Genomic DNA, 21,840 nt, shown 5'->3' with positions numbered 1-21,840 from the left:
AGGCTTGATCTCTGTCCTGAAGCTTCGCCCCTGCCATTCTCAAAGTTGAGATAAACTGGAGAGCTTGTTAAGGTAGTTTCCTTACTCTTATGCCCAGAGCCTCAGGCCCAGGAAATAGTGCTTTTAACAGCCATCTCCCTGGGGATTCTGATGCACTTGATCCAAAGATCAAGTTCCCCTCATGGCTCAGTGGTAACAAAACTGACTAGTATCCGTAAGGATGTGGGTTCGACTCCTGGCCTCACTCAGTGGGTTAAAGATCCAGTGGCTACAGACCTGATTCGATGACCCCCAGCCTGGGAATTTCTGCAGGCATGGCCCTAAAAAGCAAAAGACAAAAACAAACAAGCGAACAAACAAAAAAGACTGAGAGATCAACTTTGAAAATCAGTGGTCTAGAATTCCAGGCTAATAACAGTACAGAGGGTTAGAGACTCCTGGATTCAGGGCCCTTAGGCAGGCTTGGGGCTCAAGCAGGCTTCCTGGAGAAGAGAGCTCCGGAGGTGACTTGGGAACAATGAGTAATATTTAGCCGGATAAAGGAAGGCGAGAAGGTACTTGGCAGCCAAGGGTCAGCAGGAACACAGGACTGAGGTGCAGACAATGTGCCTGTCGCTGTTCAGTGTTTCTGGAGGGTGATGTGTCACGAATTGTTGTGTCACGATGAGACCGTGAAGGGGCCGGCTCCCAGGGGGCCTGAGCGTCCTGCTGGAGAGGTGACCCTGTCTTCAAGCGAGGGAGGGCCAGAAGCGAGGGAGAGAGGGAGGCAGGCAGGCAGTTATATTTTCCTGCTTGACACTGGTCACACGGTGGTGCTGTCGTCATCCTCCCTTTTCTGGTGTCCAAATGAGAAAATTGAGGCTTGGAAAAATCAGGTGAGCCAGCAAGCTCATGGCAGAGCTGGGCTCAGACACCTCTACCCCAGATGTGCAGACTCCTTCCCAGGCAGTGCTTGTTGCGTGAGACGCTGTTGCTTCACGGAGCCAGCTGCTCGTGGGGCCGCGTGTTCCTCTCGGGTATAGCCCTCAGCTGGAATTTTTCCCTCAGGCCTTGAACTCTGCTGAAAGCAACTGATTTCCAGCTTTCCTATTTGCCCTGCATGGTGCTAGCAATTAAGGGCCAAAGTATGTCTCCAGCCCGTACTTAGGAGGAAATTATCGTAACCATGGAAGGAATGATAAAAGCAACAAACAGACTGAATGATTACAATACGCCAGTCATCACGTGTGGACTATCTCACTTCGCCCTTCCGATAACCATGGAAATTCAGGGCTATTTTTTTTTTTTTTTTTTTTTTTTTAATGGCTGCACCCACACCATATGGACGTTCCCAGGCCAGGGACTGAATACAAGCCACAGCTGCAACCTACACCACAGCTGTAGCAACACTGGATCCTTAACCACTGTGCCACAGTGGGAATTCCCAGGGCTATTATTATCTCCACTTCATGGATGAGGAAACTCACAGACGGGGCAAGTAATTTGTGCAAAATCCCAAGGTTAGTAAGTGGCTCTGTCCAACAGGACAAGCTAAGTTTCACTGCAATAGCAAGTGACCTCCATGTCTCAGTGGCTTGCAACAACAAAGGCACAATTTCTTGCAGATTGGCTGTGCTTTAGACCATGCTGTCTTCGTTCTGGGTCCCAGGTTGACAGAGTGACTGCTATCAGGAGCGTTGCTGGTCTCAGGGCAGAGCAAAAAGAGGCTTATCAGGCCCCTGTACCAACTCTTTTCAAAATTTTGCTGAGGAGGCGTTCCCGTCGTGGCTCAGCGGAAACAAATCTGACTAGTATCCACAAGGACGTAGGTTCAGTCCACTCAGTGGGTTAAGGATCCAGCGTCGCCGTGAGCTGTGGTGTAGATTGCAGACATGGCTCAGATCCCATGTTGCTGGGGCTGTGGCATAGGCTGCAGCTGTAGCTCCGATTTAACTCCTAGCCTGGGAACCTACATATGCCACAGACACGGCCCTAAAAAGACAAACAAAAAAAATATTTTGCTGGAAGTGACAGGTGTACCTTCCACCTACTGGCTAAAGGCAGCCGTGGGGCCACTCAGTTCAGTAGGACAGAGCTGGAGAACCTTTCCATAGGGAGGCCCAGTGCAGGAGGGATAACCGGACGTTGATCCAGTGGATGGTGACACACCGCCACAGCCGAGGGAGGATTCAAGCCTTGTTTACAGGGTTGGTATCGTCAGAACCCTCACCCTCACCACCATCCTGCCTTCCGCCTTGCTAGATGCATGTGATTCGGCCTCATCCCACACATCTGATGGCGTGGGTTTCCAGCATGGGAGCAGCACCTGTGATCCTGGACCACTGGCTTCCGCTTCTCTGCAGTGAAGCCACTGAGAAGGGCTGAGGGGTACCCCCAAGACGCGCTTAAGGAAAAGTTGGTTGAGGGGAATAGGCAGACAACCAAAAAGCAAAAATGGTCCCCGAATGCCCATCTTAAATTCCCTTGCTTTTCAGTACCTGGAGGATGAATGTTTCACTGTCACATGTGGCTCAGGAGGGGAAATAGGAAGGAAACAATTCTGGTTGAATACTGCCTTTTCTGCCCACTGACACACAGCACCCACTGCTATTCGTGCTCCATAAAAGTTTGTGGATTGCGTGGATGAAGAAGGAATGAATTTAATCTTTTTTTTTTTTTTTTTTTTTTTTTTGGCTTCTGTAGGCCACACCCACGGCATTTGGAGGTTCCCAGGCTAGGGGTCGAATTGGAGCTACAACTGCCAGCCTACACCACAGCCACAGCCACACCAGGTCCAAGCCACGTCTGTGACCTATACCGCAGCTCATGACAATGCCAGATCCTTAACCCACTGAGCGAGGGCAGGGATCCAACCCGAAACCTCATGGTTCCTAGTTGGATTCATTTCTGCTGCACCACAACAGAAACTCCTGAATGTAATCTTTACCAACCAGCAGCCTTCTGAGGGAGATGTTATTATCTCCATTTTACAAAAGGGGGAATTGAGTTTCCAGGAAACTGAGTTTCATGGTATCAGCCACTGTTTTGGTCCCCTCTCAAAGAGCCAGCTGTCATGCTCTGTGCTCATAGCTGACTAGTATCCCTGAGGACGCAGGTTTGATCCCTGGCCTCGCTCAGTGGGTTAAGGATCCAGCTTAACCCACTCCTTGCTGATCCCCACAACCACTCGGGGTGGGGGGTACTGTCAACTAAAAAAATACAACCTGAAAGTTGAGAGTTAAGTTTTATTTCGGGTGAAATTAGAATTAAGCTCGGGAGACAGCATCTCAGGTCATCCCGAGAATCTGCTCCGAGGAGGCAAGGGGGGAAGTTAGGATATAAGAGTTTTTGCAACAAAGGGAAGGTAGTAGGACCAAAAGATTTACACAGAACTGGATTTACCGAAGAAGATTTACAGAAAACCCGTTTCTAGGGGAAGAGGTAAAGGCTGGGGGGCTTACCAGAATCACTCCTTTGACAGGCACCTCAGCTGTGGGCCAGTTTTCTTTGTTTCTTCCCTGAGTTCCCTCAGGGCTCACCGGCCCACCCTTGGGAGCGGCTGTTTTCACAGAAAACCGTGACATCTATTGTTTTGCCCACTAACTACAGCCCGGGAGGCAGTATTTAGATGGCTCTGAAATACCGCCCCAGAGAGGAAAGGGGGAATCTGACGCTGTAAGTGATGATGGTGAGGGGAGGTGCCTGCAGCCATGTACACACTTTGCAGAAGTTTGCTGCTGGTTTCGTGAAGGTTACTGCTAGTCACAGACACTAGTCATCATTGACGGATTTTAGTGTTTTTCTAGATATGAGGAGATGCACAAATTGGGCTCATAAAATCTCCTAAAAATATCTGACTATCTGAAGACCTGTTCTGCCCGTTTTCCAGGAGCACAGAGTACCTCCTTGCTGGTCTCCGCCTTGAGCTCCGCTCAGGGGTTTCTGTGGGTCCCCCCAGGTCGGAACCGCAGTGGCTTGTGTTTTACTCCATGTAGAGGCGGATGGCAAGTGCCAAACTTCAGTGCACAGTACTGACCTCGTCTGTGATATGCAGCAAGGAATAAAACTGCTTCTAGGATAAGATAACCCATATGAAGCGCAATGCACAGTGGCAGGGATGTTGGAAGTCCGCAATAAATATTAACTTTTATTATCATCGTCATCTGGCATCACTCTCTACATCGAGCCGTTGTCCAAACTCCAAGTTCAGTTCAGAGTTCGCAGTGTTGATCACCCCACCGTCCCGCCCTCATCTGTCCCGCTCCTGATTGCCCCAATGCATTTGAGGGCCCAATCATCGACAGATCGGAAAACTGGGCTAACTCCCCTGGGCCGTTCTCAGGACTCTCCTTACCTCAGTTCACTCTGCTTCCCTTCTGCTCCACTTTATCACTTTTAAACTTCAAGTCTAAACAATTCTGGCTGTTGCCTCACAGTATGGACATTTCTCTAGTCCATCTTTGAATGGATTATTCTGAAGGAAGCTGGTTTCCAAATGTCCCGGGGGAGGGGGGGAAGGAGATGAGCTCTGGTGGGGGAGGGAAAGGAAAGGAAGGCGTGAGAGGATAGAGCCTGTGACTCTTATCTGCTACTCATTCTGGGTCCATCTACGTAAAGATACTTTTGTGCTTCTTTTGCCATTATTATTATTATTTTTTTTTTGTCTTTTCATTATTCAAATTGCAACCCTGTTAGGATGGATCCGTTGGGTAAGTAGCACATCCCACCTACTGGGATTCCCCAGCCGGGTTTTAGAATGTTTTCAGCTTTTTAAGACCGTCGATGGCCCCAGGGTAACCCTGGTACCTTGTGACAGAGAACCCAGCCCTGAGCGCAGCTTGGGGGTTGGTGAGGAAAGGAGGTGTCGGGAGACCCCTGGCCCAGCCAGCCCTCAAGGTCAACAACCTCTCCTCCCCCAGAACGGCCGAGGCCTCCCGGAAGAAGAGAGAAAACAGGCGGAAGTGGAAGCGCTACCTCCTGATAGGCCTGGCCACCGTGGGAGGCGGGACAGTGATCGGTAAGGCCCACTTGAGATGAGCTGGTGGCACACGGCCAGGGCAGGGGGAGGGAGGGCTGATTGCCAGGCTGAGAGGGACAGTGGGGAGAGTAGGGGCCTCAGTGGGTTGGGGCCCCCAGCAGGCACATGGTAGGCGTGTTCACTCGTGTCATCAGGAGGCTCCGTGGAAGGCAGTGGGCGGCTGGTGAAGGAAGAACCCGAGCAGGCCACGTCCCCACTCCCTCCTCTACCCACCACGGGCTGCTTTCCTTACAGGCGTGACCGGGGGTCTGGCTGCCCCTCTTGTGGCTGCTGGAGCCGCGACAATCATTGGCAGCGCCGGGGCAGCGGCTCTGGGCTCAGCGGCTGGCATCGCGGTCATGACCTCGCTGTTCGGTGCAGCTGGAGCTGGCCTGACAGGTACGGCTGCAAAGGAGGGGTGGGCTGTGAGGGGCTTTCAGCCTGGGTAGCCCGGCTCCTTAAGGGACAAGCCCAGATTCTCAACAGTGATGACGCCCCAGGGGATGGAGGAGGAAGACGAAGGCTTTTCTCGCTCCAAGTCCCAGCACTGCCAGCACTTATAGCCGGCTTTCTAGAGAACTGGGTGGATAGCCTGGCGTGGGTGAGGGAAGGCCGAGTTTGAGATGACTTCATCCCACATCCATCTTCCCATCCATCTGCACCTGGTGTAGACTTCTTAAGAAGGGTCTGATCCAACTCATTGCCACCATCTCGGAAGTTTCCAGGCAGGCCACCTCAGAGACACTTGAGCTTCCTCATGTGAGAGAACACATGGCTACCCTGGCTTTACCAGTGTCACCTGGGGGAGCTTTTCCAAATCATATGTGTCGGTAGCCCCCCCCAGTCACACACAGAGTTTCCTGTTCTGCTCCCCAAGTGGCAGGTTGTTTCCCACAGTGAGAATCTTGGTCAGTTCAAACCACTTTAACCAAGAGGGGTGTGTTATACTCAGGAAGTTTATGGGCCTGAAAAAGAGATAGTGCCCACTGCACCAGGACAGAGCAGTGGTTATGAACTTGGGCTCTGAGTTCCAGCCCCAGCCCTGCCCCTCGGGGACTTGCCAGCCCTTGGAAGCCTCTTATCTTCATCTGTAACCAGGGACAGTAATGGCACCAACCAAGTTTGTCGAGGGACAGGGTGTGTGGTTGGCATTGACAGTGTGTGAGTGCACAGAGCCACGCTGACTAACCCAGGGTCCCCAGTCACCCCCGTTCTCATTTTTGTACCTGGGTCTTTAGGCTACAAGATGAAGAAGCGCGTCGGGGCCATTGAAGAGTTCACATTTCTGCCTCTGACGGAAGGCAGGCAGCTCCATATCACCATTGCCATCACGGGGTGGCTGGCATCCGGCAAATACCGTGAGGACCAGGGGCAGAAAAGGATGAGGAGGGGGTGGGTGTTGGCCAAGCTGGGTCAGATCCTGGCCTAGGCTTTTGCCTGTGTATGTCTTTATGGGCTGGGAGGAGAGCCCCATTTTTCAGAGGAGGAAACTGAGGCTCAGAGAGGTGAGACAACTTCATCCCACATCCGTCTTGCCATCCATCGTCTCTCCATCCACCTGTCTATCCACCCACCCGCCCATCTATCCCTCCATCCATCCAGTCACCCACCCATCCACATCCACCTGTCTATCCATCCATCAGTCCACCCACCCATCCACTCATCAATCAGTCCATCCTTTCATCAGTATTTACAGGGTACTGTGCATAGCGAGTGCCAGATACTGAACCAGGCCCTGGGAATTCAGTGGTGAGCAGCACAGTCACGGCCTCTGCTCCCATGGAACATATGGTCCAGGCAGAAGACAGATCATTGAGCACGTAATCACAGGGGAGCTTTGTGGATGGCACAGTAGGGGAAGCCCAGAGCGTTTGGGGATCGAGGGAAAAGTTCTAGAGGAAGAAACATTTAGGCTAAGGACTGCCTGGGGATTAGCCAGCTAAAGGAGAAAGCAGTGAATACGAAGCCAAAGAGCAGTTCCTAGAAAAGCCTTCTGTTGCAAAAGAAGCACAGCAAAGAGCTGGAAGGCAGGAGTGGGCAGGGCCAGATCACACAGGTACACGTGAGCAAAGAAGTTTAGATTTATCCTCAGCACTAGTTGACGATGGCAAAGGCCTTTCAACACGAAAATGAGAAATTAATACCTCTTGGCTGTGTAACCTCAAAGCAATCTGATTCACCTCTCTGTGCCTCGGCTGCTTCATCTGTAAAGTAGAACAAATTATTCTTGCCTTTCAGGGTGCTTCAGGTAGTGTGTCGGAGGCACCTGGTTTTGAGGGGCATTGCACAGACATCAGTTCCCTTTGCTGCTCTAATTTGAATGTGTGTTCTTTGGGGGGATTCTAGCCAGGATGGCATCGAGGACTAAGGTCATGTCTGCTTCCTGCCAGCTCACTTTTGCAAGTGCCCAGTGTGAGGCTCAGCAATCAGGTCATCACTCAGAGAGAGGGCAGGGTGGTTCTAAATGACTCAGAAGGAAGCAAGTGAGAAAATGCCCAGGCTCGACAAAAAAAAAAAAAAGTTCCCGTCATGGCTTAGTGGTAAGGAACCTGACTGGTATCCATGAGGATGTGGGTTTGATCCCTGGCCCTGCTCCGTGGGTTAAGGATTCGGTGCTGTCATGAGCTCCGGTATAGGTTGCAGATGCGACTTGGATCCTGCATTGCAGTGGCTGTGGTGTAGGCAGGCAGCTACAGCTCCAACTTGTTCCCTAGCCTGGGAATCTCCATTGCCACAGGTGCAGCCCTGAAAAGACAAAAAGAAAAGAAAAGAAAAGAAAAGAAAGAAAAGAGAATGCCCAGGCTCAGTTTAGAGGCCAGAGTCTTACTGGCATGTGCCCGCCATGGCTTCCCTGTGCAGCGGTCCCCACCATTGACTGAGCACCGAACACATGGCCACCCCACGTCAGGCATTTCCCCCCACACTAGGAACTTGATGTACGTTCGCCCCCTATGACCCTCACATCCTCCCCTGAGATGGGGGCTGTCCTGATCTGGCAGAAAAGGAAACCTAGAGGGTCACGTGGCCTGACAAGTGGCAGGTATAAGATTCGAACCGAGGTCTCCTGACTCAAAGTTCATGGGTCTCTTCATTTGTTTCATGACACTGTCCACAGTGTGGAACAACCAAGACAGAAGGAGGGGAGTCTAATTGAAGGCATGCGCAGTCCTGACCAGTATGGAAAACCAGTGTTTAAGCCCCATTCCTGGGTTGGCCTCAGGTCAAAGTCAAGTTCATTTTGGGGGAGAGGAAATTGTCTTCAGGATTCACTCCCCAGGTGGAAGGGGTGGTTACGAGGAATGTAACCCAGCTAGGTGAAGTTCAGGAGGGAAGTGAGTCACCCGTCCTGCCTCCTTGACATCCAGGAAAGAAGCCTTGTATCATCCCAGGCCAGCTTCTCATGTGACAGGAATAATTGGACTTTCTTCGGTCCACCCTTTTATTAAATAGGATTGTGTGTAATAATGATAATGACTTTGAAGCGCACCACTAACCCAGGCACTTTGCAGGCATCAGCTCACTTGGTCCCTCACTCCAAGCTGCCAGGTGGGTGATCACCCCCATTTTACAGAGGAGAAAACTGAGGCTGATGAGGGCTGCCAAGAGTCAGGCGGCTGGCTTGTCAGGGACTGGGGCACGACTCAGCCCCCTTCTCTCTGGCTCTATTGCCCATGTTCCTGGCCACAGGGTGATAGAATGCAGTACAGCACTTTACAGTGTATAGAATGCTTTTCGTGCAGCCTCTCATGTGATCCCCACGGCACCTGTGAGTCACATGCCACTGTTCCTTTCTAAAAATTGGAGAAACAGAGACTCCAAAGGGCAGCATGCTTTGCTGTGAGTCTTGCAACCAAGAAGCTGCAGAGCTGGGTCCAGAGCCTGGGCCAGCATCACAGACACACACACACACACACACACACACACAAACAACACACACACACAGAGTCTGTGCCGGCCGGCATCCTCTCCTGGACACATATGCACACACACACTGTGCCCACATCCTCTCCCAGGCACATGCACACACGTGCACACACACACACACACACACACAATCCGTGCCCACATCCTCTCCTGGGCACATACACACATACAATCTGTGCCCACATCCTCTCCTGGGGCTGGACGCCTCCTCCCCCATCCCTAGAGACAGTTAATCCCTGAGCTGCCGCAGAGCAGTGACAGGCCCGGCAGAAGGGAGAGCAGTCCCTGGTCCTCTGGCATCAGCAGCGCACCCTCAGGTGGGGTGAAGCCTCTGGGTCGGGCAGGTCAAGGCATCTGGCTGAGCCAGAGCCCCAAGGCCCTGGAAGTGGATTCCACTCTTCATTCATTCATCCTGTTTTCACGAGGCTTTGGGAATCGAGCACTTGGCAAGACAGACTTTGGGAGAGACATGCGCTAAACAGACAGTGCAGAAATAAAAGGATAATTGCAGACTGGTGAGGACTCGCGGTGAAAAGTGCAGGGTGCATCTGACCCATCGGAAGGACCAGGAAGCTTCCCCATGGCTGAGGCCCGTGAGCTAGAAGCTCAGAGACAGGTCAGGGTGGAAGGTCAGGGGGGCCACAGGCAGAAGTGCACGGGGCCCCTCCGTGCTCCCACGGCCCAAAAACAAAGGGCTCCATGGTGTTTACCCAGCCTTCCCCGGCCTGAGAGCTCTATCTGTGTGGCTTAGTCTTTTCTGCTATAAAATGGGGGCTAATTGGGAGCCCATTTCAGAGGCTGAATCAGAGACTCTGTGGGAAAGCCCTTGGCATGAGCTGCTCAGCCCTTAGAAGCTCCTCACCAAACATTTCCTGCAGTGATCATTGTCTGTGTCCTCAGGGTCAAGCTCCAGGCCTGACATAGTCTAGTGCCCATTTAGTATTTGTAGATCACATGAACGAATGATAAATATTAGTCTCCCCACTGCATAGTGACACAGAGTGGAGCTTAGCATGGGATAGTGACCAATGGTGCCCAAGGTCGCCCAGCTGCTAATAAATACAGGAGTTGGGTCTCAAACCCCAGCCTGCTGACTCACAGGGCAGCCCTGTTCTCCGTCTGGGAGCCCATCTGCCCTGCTGTCAGCTGCCACTCATGGCAGGGGATGGATGGGCTTCTTGTCTCCCCCAGGGTGAGTGGGCCCCGTCGCTGTCTGGGAAGATGGGGTGGAGCCTCCTCTATCGCAGACAGGAGAGACCCCAGCTCCCTGTGTTCTCCGCAGGCACCTTCAGCGCCCCGTGGGCTGCCCTGGCCCGCAGCCGCGAGCAGTACTGCCTGGCCTGGGAGGCCAAGTACCTGATGGAGCTCGGCAATGCCCTGGAGACCATCCTCAGTGGTCTTGCCAACATGGTGGCCCAGGAGGCCCTAAAGTACACGGTATTGTCCGGTAAGCCTCCCCTCTCCCCCCCCCCGGCAGCATCCCCACGGCTCCTTCACATGCCCGAGGGCCCCAGTGAGCCAGGCACTGTGCTGGTCCCTAGGAACACAGGTGAAGGCTGCATGTGGAAAGTCCATGGTCTTTGTAGGGAGGAGACAGATAAACAGCCACTCGCAGGATCACCTAGTGTATGGGTCAGCAATTGCTGCATAACAAGCCACCCCATCATCCAGTGACTTAAAATAGCATTCATCAGAGTAGCTCGGGAGTGTTGAGGCTTCACTTGGCTAATCTTTGCTGGGCCTGCTCACGCATCTGTGGGTCAGCTGACTATCCACTGATCCAGGCCAGCCTTGCCTGGAGCAACGAGGACGACTCAGCTCTGCTCCATCTGCCTCTCCTCCTGTGGGGAAGGCAGGCTAGCCCACACCCATGGTAGACGTGCATAGGAGACACAAGGCCATTTCAAGCCTCGCATCCAGTAACATCTTCCTGGCCAAAGCGAGTCACATGGCTGAGCCTTGCATGGATGGGCCGGGGCAGGGGCACTGCAGAGTTAGGAGGCCAAGTAGAAGGATGCAGGATGGAATGACACATTGGGGCCATTACTATTTAGCAATTTGATAACACTTGGAAGTCCTACAGATTCTTAGAGACTCTGCCTGCGTTCGCTGGGGCATCCATTAAGCAGCCAATCACTTCCCTAGAACGCCCTCCCCACTCCCCGCTACCATTGCCTTCATCACTGATGCTCTTCTCCCCAGGCATTGTGGCTGCCCTGACCTGGCCAGCCTCACTCCTCTCTGTCGCCAGTGTCATTGACAACCCCTGGGGCGTGTGTCTCCATCGGTCAGCAGAGGTCGGCAAACACCTTGCCCACATCCTGCTCTCCCGGCAGCAGGTACCTGGGAATAGCGGGGGCTGGGCACGAGGAAGCAGGGAAGCGAGGGGACTGACCTGTGCACAGACGTCATACCTAAGACTGACCCACATGGAGGTGGCCCAGGGGCTTTGGGGGAGTGCATGCTCTTCACTGCTCCTCCAGTTCAAGTTGCAAGTGTCCTAGGATGGACCAGTAGGAATTAGAGGCTATGTGCATACGGGGATGGAATAGCAGAGTATCCACAGGTGTGGATGAAGCCAGGCGTTAGGGCTCCCCTCTGAGCAGATCTCCCGTGGTCCAAACACCCTATAAAATGGCTAGGGGTCCATCCACATTCCAGACAGTCAGTGGTGGGAAAGTAGAAGTCAAGGGCCTTTCAGATCCCTTGGCCAAGACTCAGCCTGGTGGCCAGACTTGGCTGCAGGGCAGGTGGGGAGACTCCGTCTCTGGCGGGGTAGCTGTGGGCCCAGCAAAACTCAGATCTGTTACCACAAACAAAGGGAGAATGGGTGTTGCGTGATGCCTGACAGCGTTTGCCACAGAGTTTCTGCAGAACTGGGAGGCTGCGGAGTGGAGGGTTTCCCCCCGGAGTAATGGTACAGGCATTGGCACAAAAACAAGGAAAAGGACTAGAGCGTGGAGACCGCCGGGAGCTTTGGAACCCACCTGCCCCTGCCCTCTCCCTCCACGTAGAACTTGTACCCAAAGACCCCACGTGACTTTCTCTATAAGTTCCTTAGCCAGGACGTCCGTCTTTACTTCAAACTGGCCTCCTCCTCTTATAGTTTAAGGCCAATATTTATGTCCCCCCTTCCTGTCTAGGAACAGAACAGTTGTCTCCCCTCTCACCCCCATGTCACTCCTTGCCTTCTTCTGTAGCACACCTGGGGGTACCTCCTGGCTCCCGAAGGGCCCCACTTCACTGCGGTCATTTGCCACAGGTAGATGGGGAAGGAGAGACGACGGCCAGGTAATAGTTGGACACGAAAGGGAATTAACCCAGCCAGATGCTGCCCGAGACCTTGGAAGCAGCCAGTTCCCGAGGCAGGTGCCCTCCTGCATAAATGAGGGCCCTGACTCTCGCGACTGAGATGTTTTTCTAGAATTGGCTCGTACCCAGCCCCCAATACTTGTGTCCTTTCTCCCACAGGGCCAGCGGCCTGTCACCTTGATCGGCTTCAGCCTGGGAGCCAGAGTCATCTACTTCTGTCTGCAGGAGATGGCTCAAGAGAAAGGTAAGGCTGGCTTATTGTCACAGCTGAAAACCCCTCCCAAGTCTGTCCCCTGGGCCAGAGGTTCTGCACCAGATGTCTTGAGGCTTGTGACTGTTCCCAGCTCTTAGTTAAAAGTTTAAAATAGTTTGAAAAAAGGAGTTCCTGTTGTGGCCCAGCAGGTTAAGGATCCAGCGTTGTCACTGCTGTGGCTGAGGTCATTGTTGTGGCGTGAGTTTGATCCCTGGCCCTTGAACTTCCATGTGCCACAGGTGCGGCTGAAAAAAAAATTTTTTTTTAAAGAGAGAGGGAGTTCTCACTGTGGCTCAGTGGGTTAAGGACCCAGTGTTGTCTCTGTAAGGATGTGGGTTTGATTCCTGGCCTTGCTCCGTGGGTTAAGGATCCAGCCTTGCTGCAAGCTGTAGCATAAGTCACAGATGGGGCTTGGGCTTGGATCTGGTGTTGCTGTGGCTGCAGCTCCAGTTCCACCCCTGGCTTGAGAATGTCCATATGCTGTAGGTGCGTTCATAAAAAGAAAAAAAAGTTTGAAGAATACACAATAGTTAAGTAATTTGGGAAATTGTTTATTTCTTCTATGCCTAAATGGGAGTGGATGTGAGACAGTCCCACAATAATGACAATGGCCTTTGTGTTCCAACATGAGTTCTTGGGTGGGGGGGTGAGGGAATGGAGGAGTCTGAGATTGGGGTGTTGGCTGGGCACGTTCCCTCTGAGGTTCTAGCTGGGTAAAGGGCCTCTTCCAGCTTCTGGCAGCAACCGGCATCCCCCGTGTTCCTTTGCCTACAGATGCAACACCCCAGTTTCCACCTTCATCTTCAGGTCACCTTCGCCTTGGTATCTTGTCACCCTAAGGACAGTGTCCAGGATGACCTCATCTCAGAATCCCTCACTAATTACATTTGCATAATTTAACTCCATCTGCAAAGATGCCTGTTAAGGTCTTTGTAAGGTCTCACTCACAGGTTCCCAGTGGACCCATCTCTGGGGGGAGCCAGCATTCAACCGACTATAGACACCTCGGGGAGTGTGTGCCATTTGAGTGTACACTTTCAATGTGGAGGCAGCAGCAGGCTTGATGCCCCTGCCCTGGGCTCAGGTGGGTGAGCCTCTGGTTCAGAATGCCAGTTTGGGACAGATGTGTCAGCAGGGGGTACCACCCATAGGAGGCGGGGAGGGGCAGAGCTGGGAGCATTTGGGGTGGTAGAGGCTCACCCCTCTCCTGCTGGAGCACAGAGCAGCCCTTCTCTGGATGGGAGGAGTGACAAAGAATTTCAATGGTCTTTAATCTTCCTCACATTCCACTAGCCAAAGCAGGTGACAGCCAAGCCCTGGGTCCATGGGTGGGGCAGTGCATCCCGTCCACAGTGGAGGAGGAGGGGAGCAAGTACTTGCCAAATGGTGATCCAGACTCTGACTCTGGGGTAAAGGAGGGCATGGGCTTTGCCGTCAGTAGAGACCTGGGTCTGAGTCCTGCCTCTGGTCAGATGGGCAGCCTGGGTTGAGCAGGGACGCAGCCTCCCTGGGCATCTGTCTCTCACTTGCAACAAGAGGTTCACGGCACCTCTGGGCAGTAGCAAAGGCCAGAGAGCGGGGAGGTTGCAGCGGCTCAGTGCTGGGGCCCAGTCAACGCATCCTCTGGTGGACTTCAGGCTGGGGTATCTCTGCTGGTTCTGGGGGGGCTGCCCACACCCCTGCTCTCTCAAGCTGCTCCTTTAGGAGGCCCCTGGGAAGTTGTCATCCTTCGTGCTGTCATCATTGTGCTCCTTCGCTCGTCATCCTCCCGCCTCCACCACCACCCAGGCAGCAGACCACCTGCCAGGATCCTCCTTACCTGAATGGCGGGGTCTTATTCACCCGACCAGCTCTCAATTCAGAGGAGGAAGGCGTGTCTTTGGCTCTAATTAGCATAAATTACATGTTAACCTCAGGTCATTAATACAAGCCAAGGCTTCAGTTCCCCTCATGAACAAATCGAACTAATTACCATCGACCATGTGGACATGACAATCGCAAGTGAGGTCGCCCATCAGCTGCCTCCAGAATGTGAGGCTGGAAACTGGTGCGAGGGAGGCAGGTGGTTGTGGAGACACGGAGATGCTCCTGCATCATGGCCTTTGGGGGGATGGTTCCCACAGCAGCGCCCTTCCCGCCTCTTTCCTGGTTACTGCTCCCTGCCCTGGATCTTTAGGGCCCACTGACAAGAGCTGGGGCTTTGGTATCAGGCAGACCTGAATCTGGGTCCCAGCTTTGTCGCTGATAAGTTGTGGGACCTTAGGCAAGTCACTTAACCTCTCTGAGCCTCAGCTGCCCACCTGAACATTGGGCTTCGTACACTTACCTGGAAGGCTTTTCGAGAGATTAAAATGAGGCAATGAAGAGTTCCCATCATGGCTCAGCAGAAACGAATCTGACTAGTATCCATGAGGATGTAGGTTCGAACCCTCGCTCAGTGGGTTAAGGATTTTGTGTTGCCGTGAGATGTGGTGTAGGTCACAGATGCAGCTCGGATCTGACGTTGCTGTGGCTGTGGTGTAGGCTGGGAGCTACAGCCCCAATTTGACCCCTAGCCTTGGAACCTCCATAGGCCACAGGGGTGGCCCTAAAAAGCAAAAATAAAATAAAATAAGGCAATAAATATGAAAGTACCTGCCACAGTTTGGGTTCACCAGTAAACGCTTCTTCCTCTAAACTCTATAATCTGAAGACCTACTATGCACAGGGAACTATGGTGAGAGTTGTTTCGAGAGAGGCACTTGTCTGCTTTCTGGCCCACACATTAGACCATAAACTCCAGGTGGGTGGGGTCTGCCTGTCCCCTCCTCCCCCCATCTCCCTGGCACCCCAACCGCATATTTAGGTCTCCCAGCGACCCCAGGAGGCTGTTATTCTCCCTGTTTCAGGGGTGAGAAAGCTGAGGCTTCGAGAGGCAGCCACCTGGGTCCAAGGAGCAGAGCTGGGATTCTCCCCAGGGTGTCGAGGCTCTAGGGCCCTGACCGCTGTGCTATACTTTGGGCACAGGATGCAGACCTTGAACAATGGGCAGGATCATCTAGAGGACCTCGAGGGGAGGGCATTCCAGAGGGTTCTCGGGGGGAGGGCAAAGGGAGGGCTCTCGGGGTGCCTGGAAACGTTGCCTCTAGTGTTTCTGCAGCCCATGAAAGGGGGCCAAGGTGGAATGTGGGAAATGATTAGGGCAGGAGCCTGGCACAGGTCTCTAATGCCAGGCTGGGGTGTTGGAACCAACTAGCTAAACGCTTGCCCTCTGAATTGTGCAGCAAATGAACAGTTGAGCAGGTCCTGCCGAGGGAGCCGCTGGGGTGAGGTCAGCACTGGGTCTGCCTGAGTGCACACACGTGCACACCGAGATACCCCCCACACACACATACACACTCACACACATACACACTAGCACACACGACAGCAGCTCAGCCAACCTCAAGGGCCTCTGACACCCCCCACCTTGTTTTCTAGATCAAGTGCAGATTTTGAAAATAGAATAAAAGAAACTAGAATGGGAAAATTCCCAAATAGTAAGAATTTGGTAGGAATCTGAATAGAAGTCCAGCAGTCAAAGACACAGTTGGTTTTCTACCCATGCGTTCACCTTCCAGAGGAGGCCAGAAGATTCTGAACAAGAGTCTCTCTTCCTGATCAGCCTGATAGTTTTCCTGCTTAATGACATTCTGTCCCACCAGCGTCTGCACAGTAGGTGAGAGAGGACTCTCATAACCCTTTGCCTTGGCTTTCTTCGAGATACTTCGAGAGGAGTCCCTGCTGTGGCTCAGTGGGTTAAGAACCTGACATAGTGTCTGTGAGGATGCAGGTTCAATCAGTAGGTTGAACTTCACTCAGTAAGTTAGGGATCCAGGGATGCCGAAAGTTGTGGCATAGGACACAGATGTGGCTTGGAGTTGGTATTGCTGTGGCTATGGTATAGGCCCCGGCTGCAGCTCAGAATTGGCCCTAGCCCAGGAACTTCCATATGCTGCAGGTGCAGCCATTAAAAAAATTTTTTTAATAAAATAAATTTTAAAAAAAGAAGTTCCTATTGTGGCTCAGCAGTAACAAACCTGACTGGTATCCATGAGGACGTGCATTCAATCCCTGTCCTTGCTCAGTGGGTTCAGGATCTGGTGTTGCCATGAGCTGAGACGTGGATCACAGATGTGTTTGGATCCCACATTGCTGTGTCTGTGGCGTAGGCCGGTGGCTACAGTTCCAATTCACCCCCTCGCCTGGGAACTTACATTTGCCATGGATGCAGCCCTAAAAAGACAAAAACTAAAATAAATAAAATAAAAACACAGCACAGGCCAAGCCATTTAACCCTCTCCACCCCGCCGGCCACCTCCAGCTGGAAGGGGAACCCCTGGCACCAGGCCTCAGAGCCGTTTGTATCCCCCCGTTTCCCTTTTCCTTTCCAGAGAGAGAGAGGGACCTCCTGGTGGTTCATAGAAATGAGAAGCTGGAAACAAAACACTGACCCAAAGAGGGAACTGAGAGGTCCTGAACCCAGAGAGCTGGGCCCTGGGGCAGGCCTCCCTGATGATCCCTGGGGGCCTGGGCCCAAGACCACCCGGACCGAGTAAAACAAATAGAAACACAGATACACACTCACACGCCTGCGTGTTGGCACATTCACCCTCCAGCACGGCCCTCATCTGTTCCCATGTCCTCTTTCCAGCCACGCAGTGAGCCTCTGGCCTCCAGAGCTTTACAACTTACCACCCAGGCCCTACCCATCAACAGGTGGGAGCCAGACACAGCTGGAAGGACGTCACAGATGCAGGCCTTTGCGGTCACCAGGGGATGGGCCCACACCGCTCTTCCCCCACCCAAGATGATCCCAGCTCGGATGCTGCAGATATGCAGGCTCTGAAGTCAGGGCATCTGGTTTGAATCCCACAGCCACTGCTAGGGGAGTCACCGAACCTCTCTGAACTCAGGTGACTCGTGTGAACCACAGCAAATGGTGATAGTATTGCCATCAGGGTTTTAAGACTTAAATGCAATAGCGCATATAAATGCTGGCATGTAAGAGCCTGGTAATTCTTGCTGTGCATGTGTACTGTGCTAAGCTCTGCCTCAAGCTTTATAAAAGGGAGCTGGACCTAGTGGAGGAAAAATCAGCCTCCCACCAGAGTCGGGGCCCACAGTTTCTGTTCCTTTCCATTCCTGCACCTGCTCCCCACCCCTTCTGTGACAGCCCCCTCCCAAGTCCTGGCCTTGTGTTACTGACAGGGCACCATCAGGTCTCCAGCTGGCTGTGGTCATAAATGAATTACTCACCCTTTGCCCGGAACTGCTGTTTGACATCTAATTCACTCCAGCTCGGCTCTCTGGTTTCAGGCAGCCCTGCTTGCTTAACAACTAATTAATCTGCAAGAGGAGGAGACCCTCTCCTCATTGCAGAAAAGCTGTCATTATCTGAGGTAGGGGAATGGAAAAGAGGAATTACTCCAAGGTGGATGAATCCACCAATTGTTTTCTGGCTTCCCTTGAGATGGAGTAATGAAATGTAGCAGAGTTACCCAGGGCATAGAAGCCTCCAGCCAGCCTCCCCACCCCACCCCCATCCCCCACTCCCTCCTAGCTGCAACCTTCCTTTATCCCCGCCCCCCAAGAAAAACTGCCTGTAGCATGTACTGTTCTTCATCTTCCTTTTTGGGTGGTGTCGCAAACAGCAGAAGGTTCCTGCTTGAGGGATGTGCCACCTTTCACAAGCTGCCCCCCATCCAGGCCGGCCTTCCCTCGGGCTCAGTGTAGGCAGCTTCCCTTTTAATAGGTGTCTAGACTGCAAGCCCCTCGAGGGCAGGGATCGTACCTGACCAGCCTTGTGCCTCCTGTGCCTGAGATAAAGCCAACAGAGAGTGCATGCGCTATAAGTGAATTGTCTGACGTTATACACAGTAGCAGTCAGGACAGGCTAGGTTATGCTGCAGTGACAAAACAACCCCCCAAATCTTAGCAGTATAATGCAGCAAAGGTTCATTTCTCACTCATGCTGCCTGTCCACTGTGGGTGCGCAGGGGGCTCTGATGTCTGTAGTCCCTCAGAGATCCAGCCCGATGGAAGCTCTCTCAGTAGAAGATAGAGATTGTGGTGAGTTGCACACTGGTCTTAAAACACTTTCACCTGGAAGTAACACCTCCTTTTCAATTTATTGGCCAAAAGCAAAGCACATGGAGCTGACCATCATCCTGGAAGGCCAGTGAATGTATTCCTACCACGTGCTCGGAAGGCAGAGCGCCAAACTTGGTAGGGAATAGCCCCCGCGACTGCCATATGCACCTTATGTCCACCGCAGGGGCTTCATGTATCCATAAAAGTAACCCTGAGTAGCAGGCTTCATTCCCCAAGCACACTCGGTTCGCAGACAGGAGACCTTACTTGGATTCTGGCCTCTGTGATTAGTTCTCAGCTAAAGCCTCAGGTTCTTTTTCCACAAAATAGGGACCTTCCAGTCTTCTCCCTACCTTGCCTCTCAGCCTGGAGGCCAGAAGTACACCTTGAGGGAAAGCCAGGGTGGGGCAGGCCCTGAGGATGCTGGGGTGAGGGCCCCAGTGATGGATAATGCCCAGGAGCTCGGCCAAGGGGCCCCACACAGACAGAAGCAGGAACGCTACCCAGGAAAGCACTAACCTGCAGAGGACCAGAGCGGAGGGCAGTTTAGAGCTGGGTCCAGTCTGGCAGGAGCAGGCGCCAGGCAGACAACGCTCTGAGCCGTGTTGATGGCGATTGGCTCCAGACCGTGTCCAGGGCCCAGAGAATCAGGGGAGATGACCTGGTGAAAATGCCTTGAAAGCATAGAGCTGTCCACAAATGCGAGTGACTGTCACAGAGATGGCAGTGGTAGCAACAGCCACCCCCAGCGAAAGCCCAGCTCTCTGCCTGTTTCTTGCTTAGGGATTTACATTCATTCTCCTCAGCCCTCACAACAATCCCATGAGACAGGTGATCCTGCTCCCATTTCTCAGATAAGAGTGAAATTTAGAGAAAGGTTGAGTCGGTTTCCCTAGAGCTAGGATTTTGATAGCTTTCTCTGACTCCAGAAGTCCTATTTATATTATTTTGGGCCCCTCCTGGCTGCATGTTTTTCAGATCGAACTTTCCCAATTCAAAATCAAATTCACTCCATTAATTTGTCTTCACGGAGTACCTACTGTGTGCCAGGCACAATGCTGGGCTTTGGGGAGATGGAAACAGACTAGCCTCTGGTACAGCCCCTGACCTCATGGAGCTGTTTGTTAAATAATCTGACATGAGTTGGGGTCTTGCAGAATGGCTGTGAGTGTCGGCGGGGATGGAGGTCGCACAGAGTAGAGGCTCAGTAAAAGGACCTCTTACTGTTCTTTCATGCCAAGTTCTAGGGCAGCTGCCCGGTTGAGGCCGTCATCCTTAATCTGAGCATCCTGCCCATAAGTACTTGGCTGAGGAAACAGAAAGAGTCCCAGGAAGCCAGCCCCCCAGGACACAGTCAGATGCTCAGCAAAGCTTCCATGCCTGCTCTGCTCCTCCCACAGCCCAGGCAGGTGGTTTGCGTTTGCAGGGGCACCTGTGGGGGGGGGGGGGGGCAGAGGGCTGGACCTAGTTCTACCTGAAATGCGTACATGCGTGTGTGTGTGTATACCTGTGCATGCGTGTGTGTGCATCTTCCCAGATATCGTCACGGCATCTGCCGAGCTTTCTCCATCAGTCATCAGATTCTCAGAGCAGTCTTGCGACATGTTCAGAGGTGCCCAGGCTGGGTGGGAAGGACTGACTTCCAGTGGGAATCCCTCGCCTTCTGGCTGAGTATTTGAATGCTTTGCATGGCTGAAGAATCTTCTCTTCATGCAGAAATAGACTCAGATTCAACTGGGGTTTGCTGAGACTCCCTCCTCCCTGCTGCTCATGTGATTGATGCAGTCTAATCATCAGGCTTATCTTCAGTCATCTTTCCAGCTAACAATCACTAGGCACGTTATGTACCAGGCACAGCTAAACACCTTACACGCCTCATTTTATTTAATCCTCACAATAATCCTAATCCATTTTGCAGATAAGGAAACTGAGGCTTACGAAGGGGAAGTAATTAGCCCATGGTTATAGGATTAGTAATGGTGCAACTGGAATTTGGATCCACAATGCCTCACCCATGCTCTTTTTCATGGCATGTTCTCATTATTACATATGCCCCAGGATGGGACAATGATCTCCATTTTACAGCCAAGGCTCAGCGTAAAGCAAAGCAGTGGCCCAAGGGGTCCATTCGGATTTTTTTTTTTTTTTTTCTTTTTGGAAGTTCCCAGGCTAGGGCTCAAGTTGGAGCTGCAGCTGCCGGCCTGTGCCACAGCCACAGCAACTCAGGATCCCAGCCACATCTGCATCTTACACCACAGCTCACGGGAATGCCAGATCCTTAACCCACTGAGTGAGGCCAAGGACTGAACCTGCATCCTCATGGATACTAGTCAGATTCGTTTGCACTACACCATAACGGGAACCCCCATTAGGATTTTTTGGTTGCAGGTCCTGAGATTTCCACCAACTGCTCTTCCTTCAGCCAGAGCTGCTCTCTGCCCAGGAAGGAAGACGGGGGGTTCAGGGTGACTCCTGTCCACTTAGGTCCGGCATCCTGTGCCTTTACCCCTCTTCTCACTGTCCAGAGTGCTCCCCCACTCCCGCCCCCAGGCGTGGAGCCAGCTCAGATCCGTCCCTCACCTTGTGGCTCGAAAGTTCCCTCCTCCTCCGCACTCCGCACAGAAGGGAGACTCACACTCAGGAGCCTTTAGGAAAGAAAAGCTGTTTCTTACAAAAAGGTGTGTAGACTAGGACTTCAGAAGGCCTAGCTTGCCAAACTACACACACATACACACACGTGCACACACACAAACACACACGGAGTTCTTAAAGGGAAACACACTCAGTATCACCAAGGTTACTGAGTTTTCATCACTTCATCAGTCTGTTCTTGATGGAAAAGCAGCCATTTTTCTCCTGGGGTTATTATTTCCTTTTTTTTTTAAACTCAATGAATTTTATTACATTTATAGTTGTACAACAATCATCATAACCAATTTCCTAGCATTTCCATCCCAAACCCCCAGCCCACACTCCCCCCACCTCCACCTCCCAACCTGTCTCCTTTGGAAACCATAAGTTTTTCAAAGTCCGTGAGTCAGTATCTGCTCTGCAAAGAAGTTCATTGTATCCTTTTTTTAGATTCCACATGTAAGTGATAGCATATGATATTGGTGTCTCACTGTCTAACTTCACTTAGCATGATAACTTCTAGGTCCATCCATTTGCTGCGAATGCCATTATTTCTTTACTTTTTATGGCTCAGTAATATTCCATTGTGTATATGTGCCATATCTTCCTTATC

The 21,840-nt window shown here is 52.3% G+C and overlaps 1 protein-coding gene across 9 annotated transcripts in view; it reads left to right on the top strand.

The window, feature by feature from the left end:
* The window catches only part of TMCO4 (transmembrane and coiled-coil domains 4), an 85,634-nt gene that overhangs the window by 35,803 nt on the left and 27,991 nt on the right, over window positions 1-21,840 (top strand). For 4 of the 9 annotated variants that reach the window (XM_084963124.1, XM_084963122.1, XM_084963123.1 and 1 more), the window contains exons 8-13: window positions 4,899-4,996; window positions 5,252-5,395; window positions 6,235-6,354; window positions 10,203-10,367; window positions 11,123-11,259; window positions 12,392-12,476. In XM_084963124.1, coding sequence (XP_084819250.1) covers window positions 4,899-4,996; window positions 5,252-5,395; window positions 6,235-6,354; window positions 10,203-10,367; window positions 11,123-11,259; window positions 12,392-12,476 — 749 coding nt within the window. Of the gene's footprint in view, window positions 1-1,275; window positions 1,939-2,712; window positions 4,997-5,251; window positions 5,396-6,234; window positions 6,355-10,202; window positions 10,368-11,122; window positions 11,260-12,391; window positions 12,477-21,840 lie in introns of those variants that run through there. The other 5 variants (XM_084963126.1, XM_084963127.1, XM_084963125.1 and 2 more) reach the window with 3 other exon arrangements.

This window comes from Sus scrofa, chromosome 6 (assembly GCF_054392235.1).
Source record: "Sus scrofa isolate SSC_HxYL_T2T_F1_AM1 chromosome 6, Sscrofa_HxYL_maternal_Yorkshire_Landrace_v2.0, whole genome shotgun sequence".
NCBI classification, from domain to species: domain Eukaryota; kingdom Metazoa; phylum Chordata; class Mammalia; order Artiodactyla; family Suidae; genus Sus; species Sus scrofa.
This window is presented reverse-complemented; position numbering and strand designations above follow the sequence as displayed.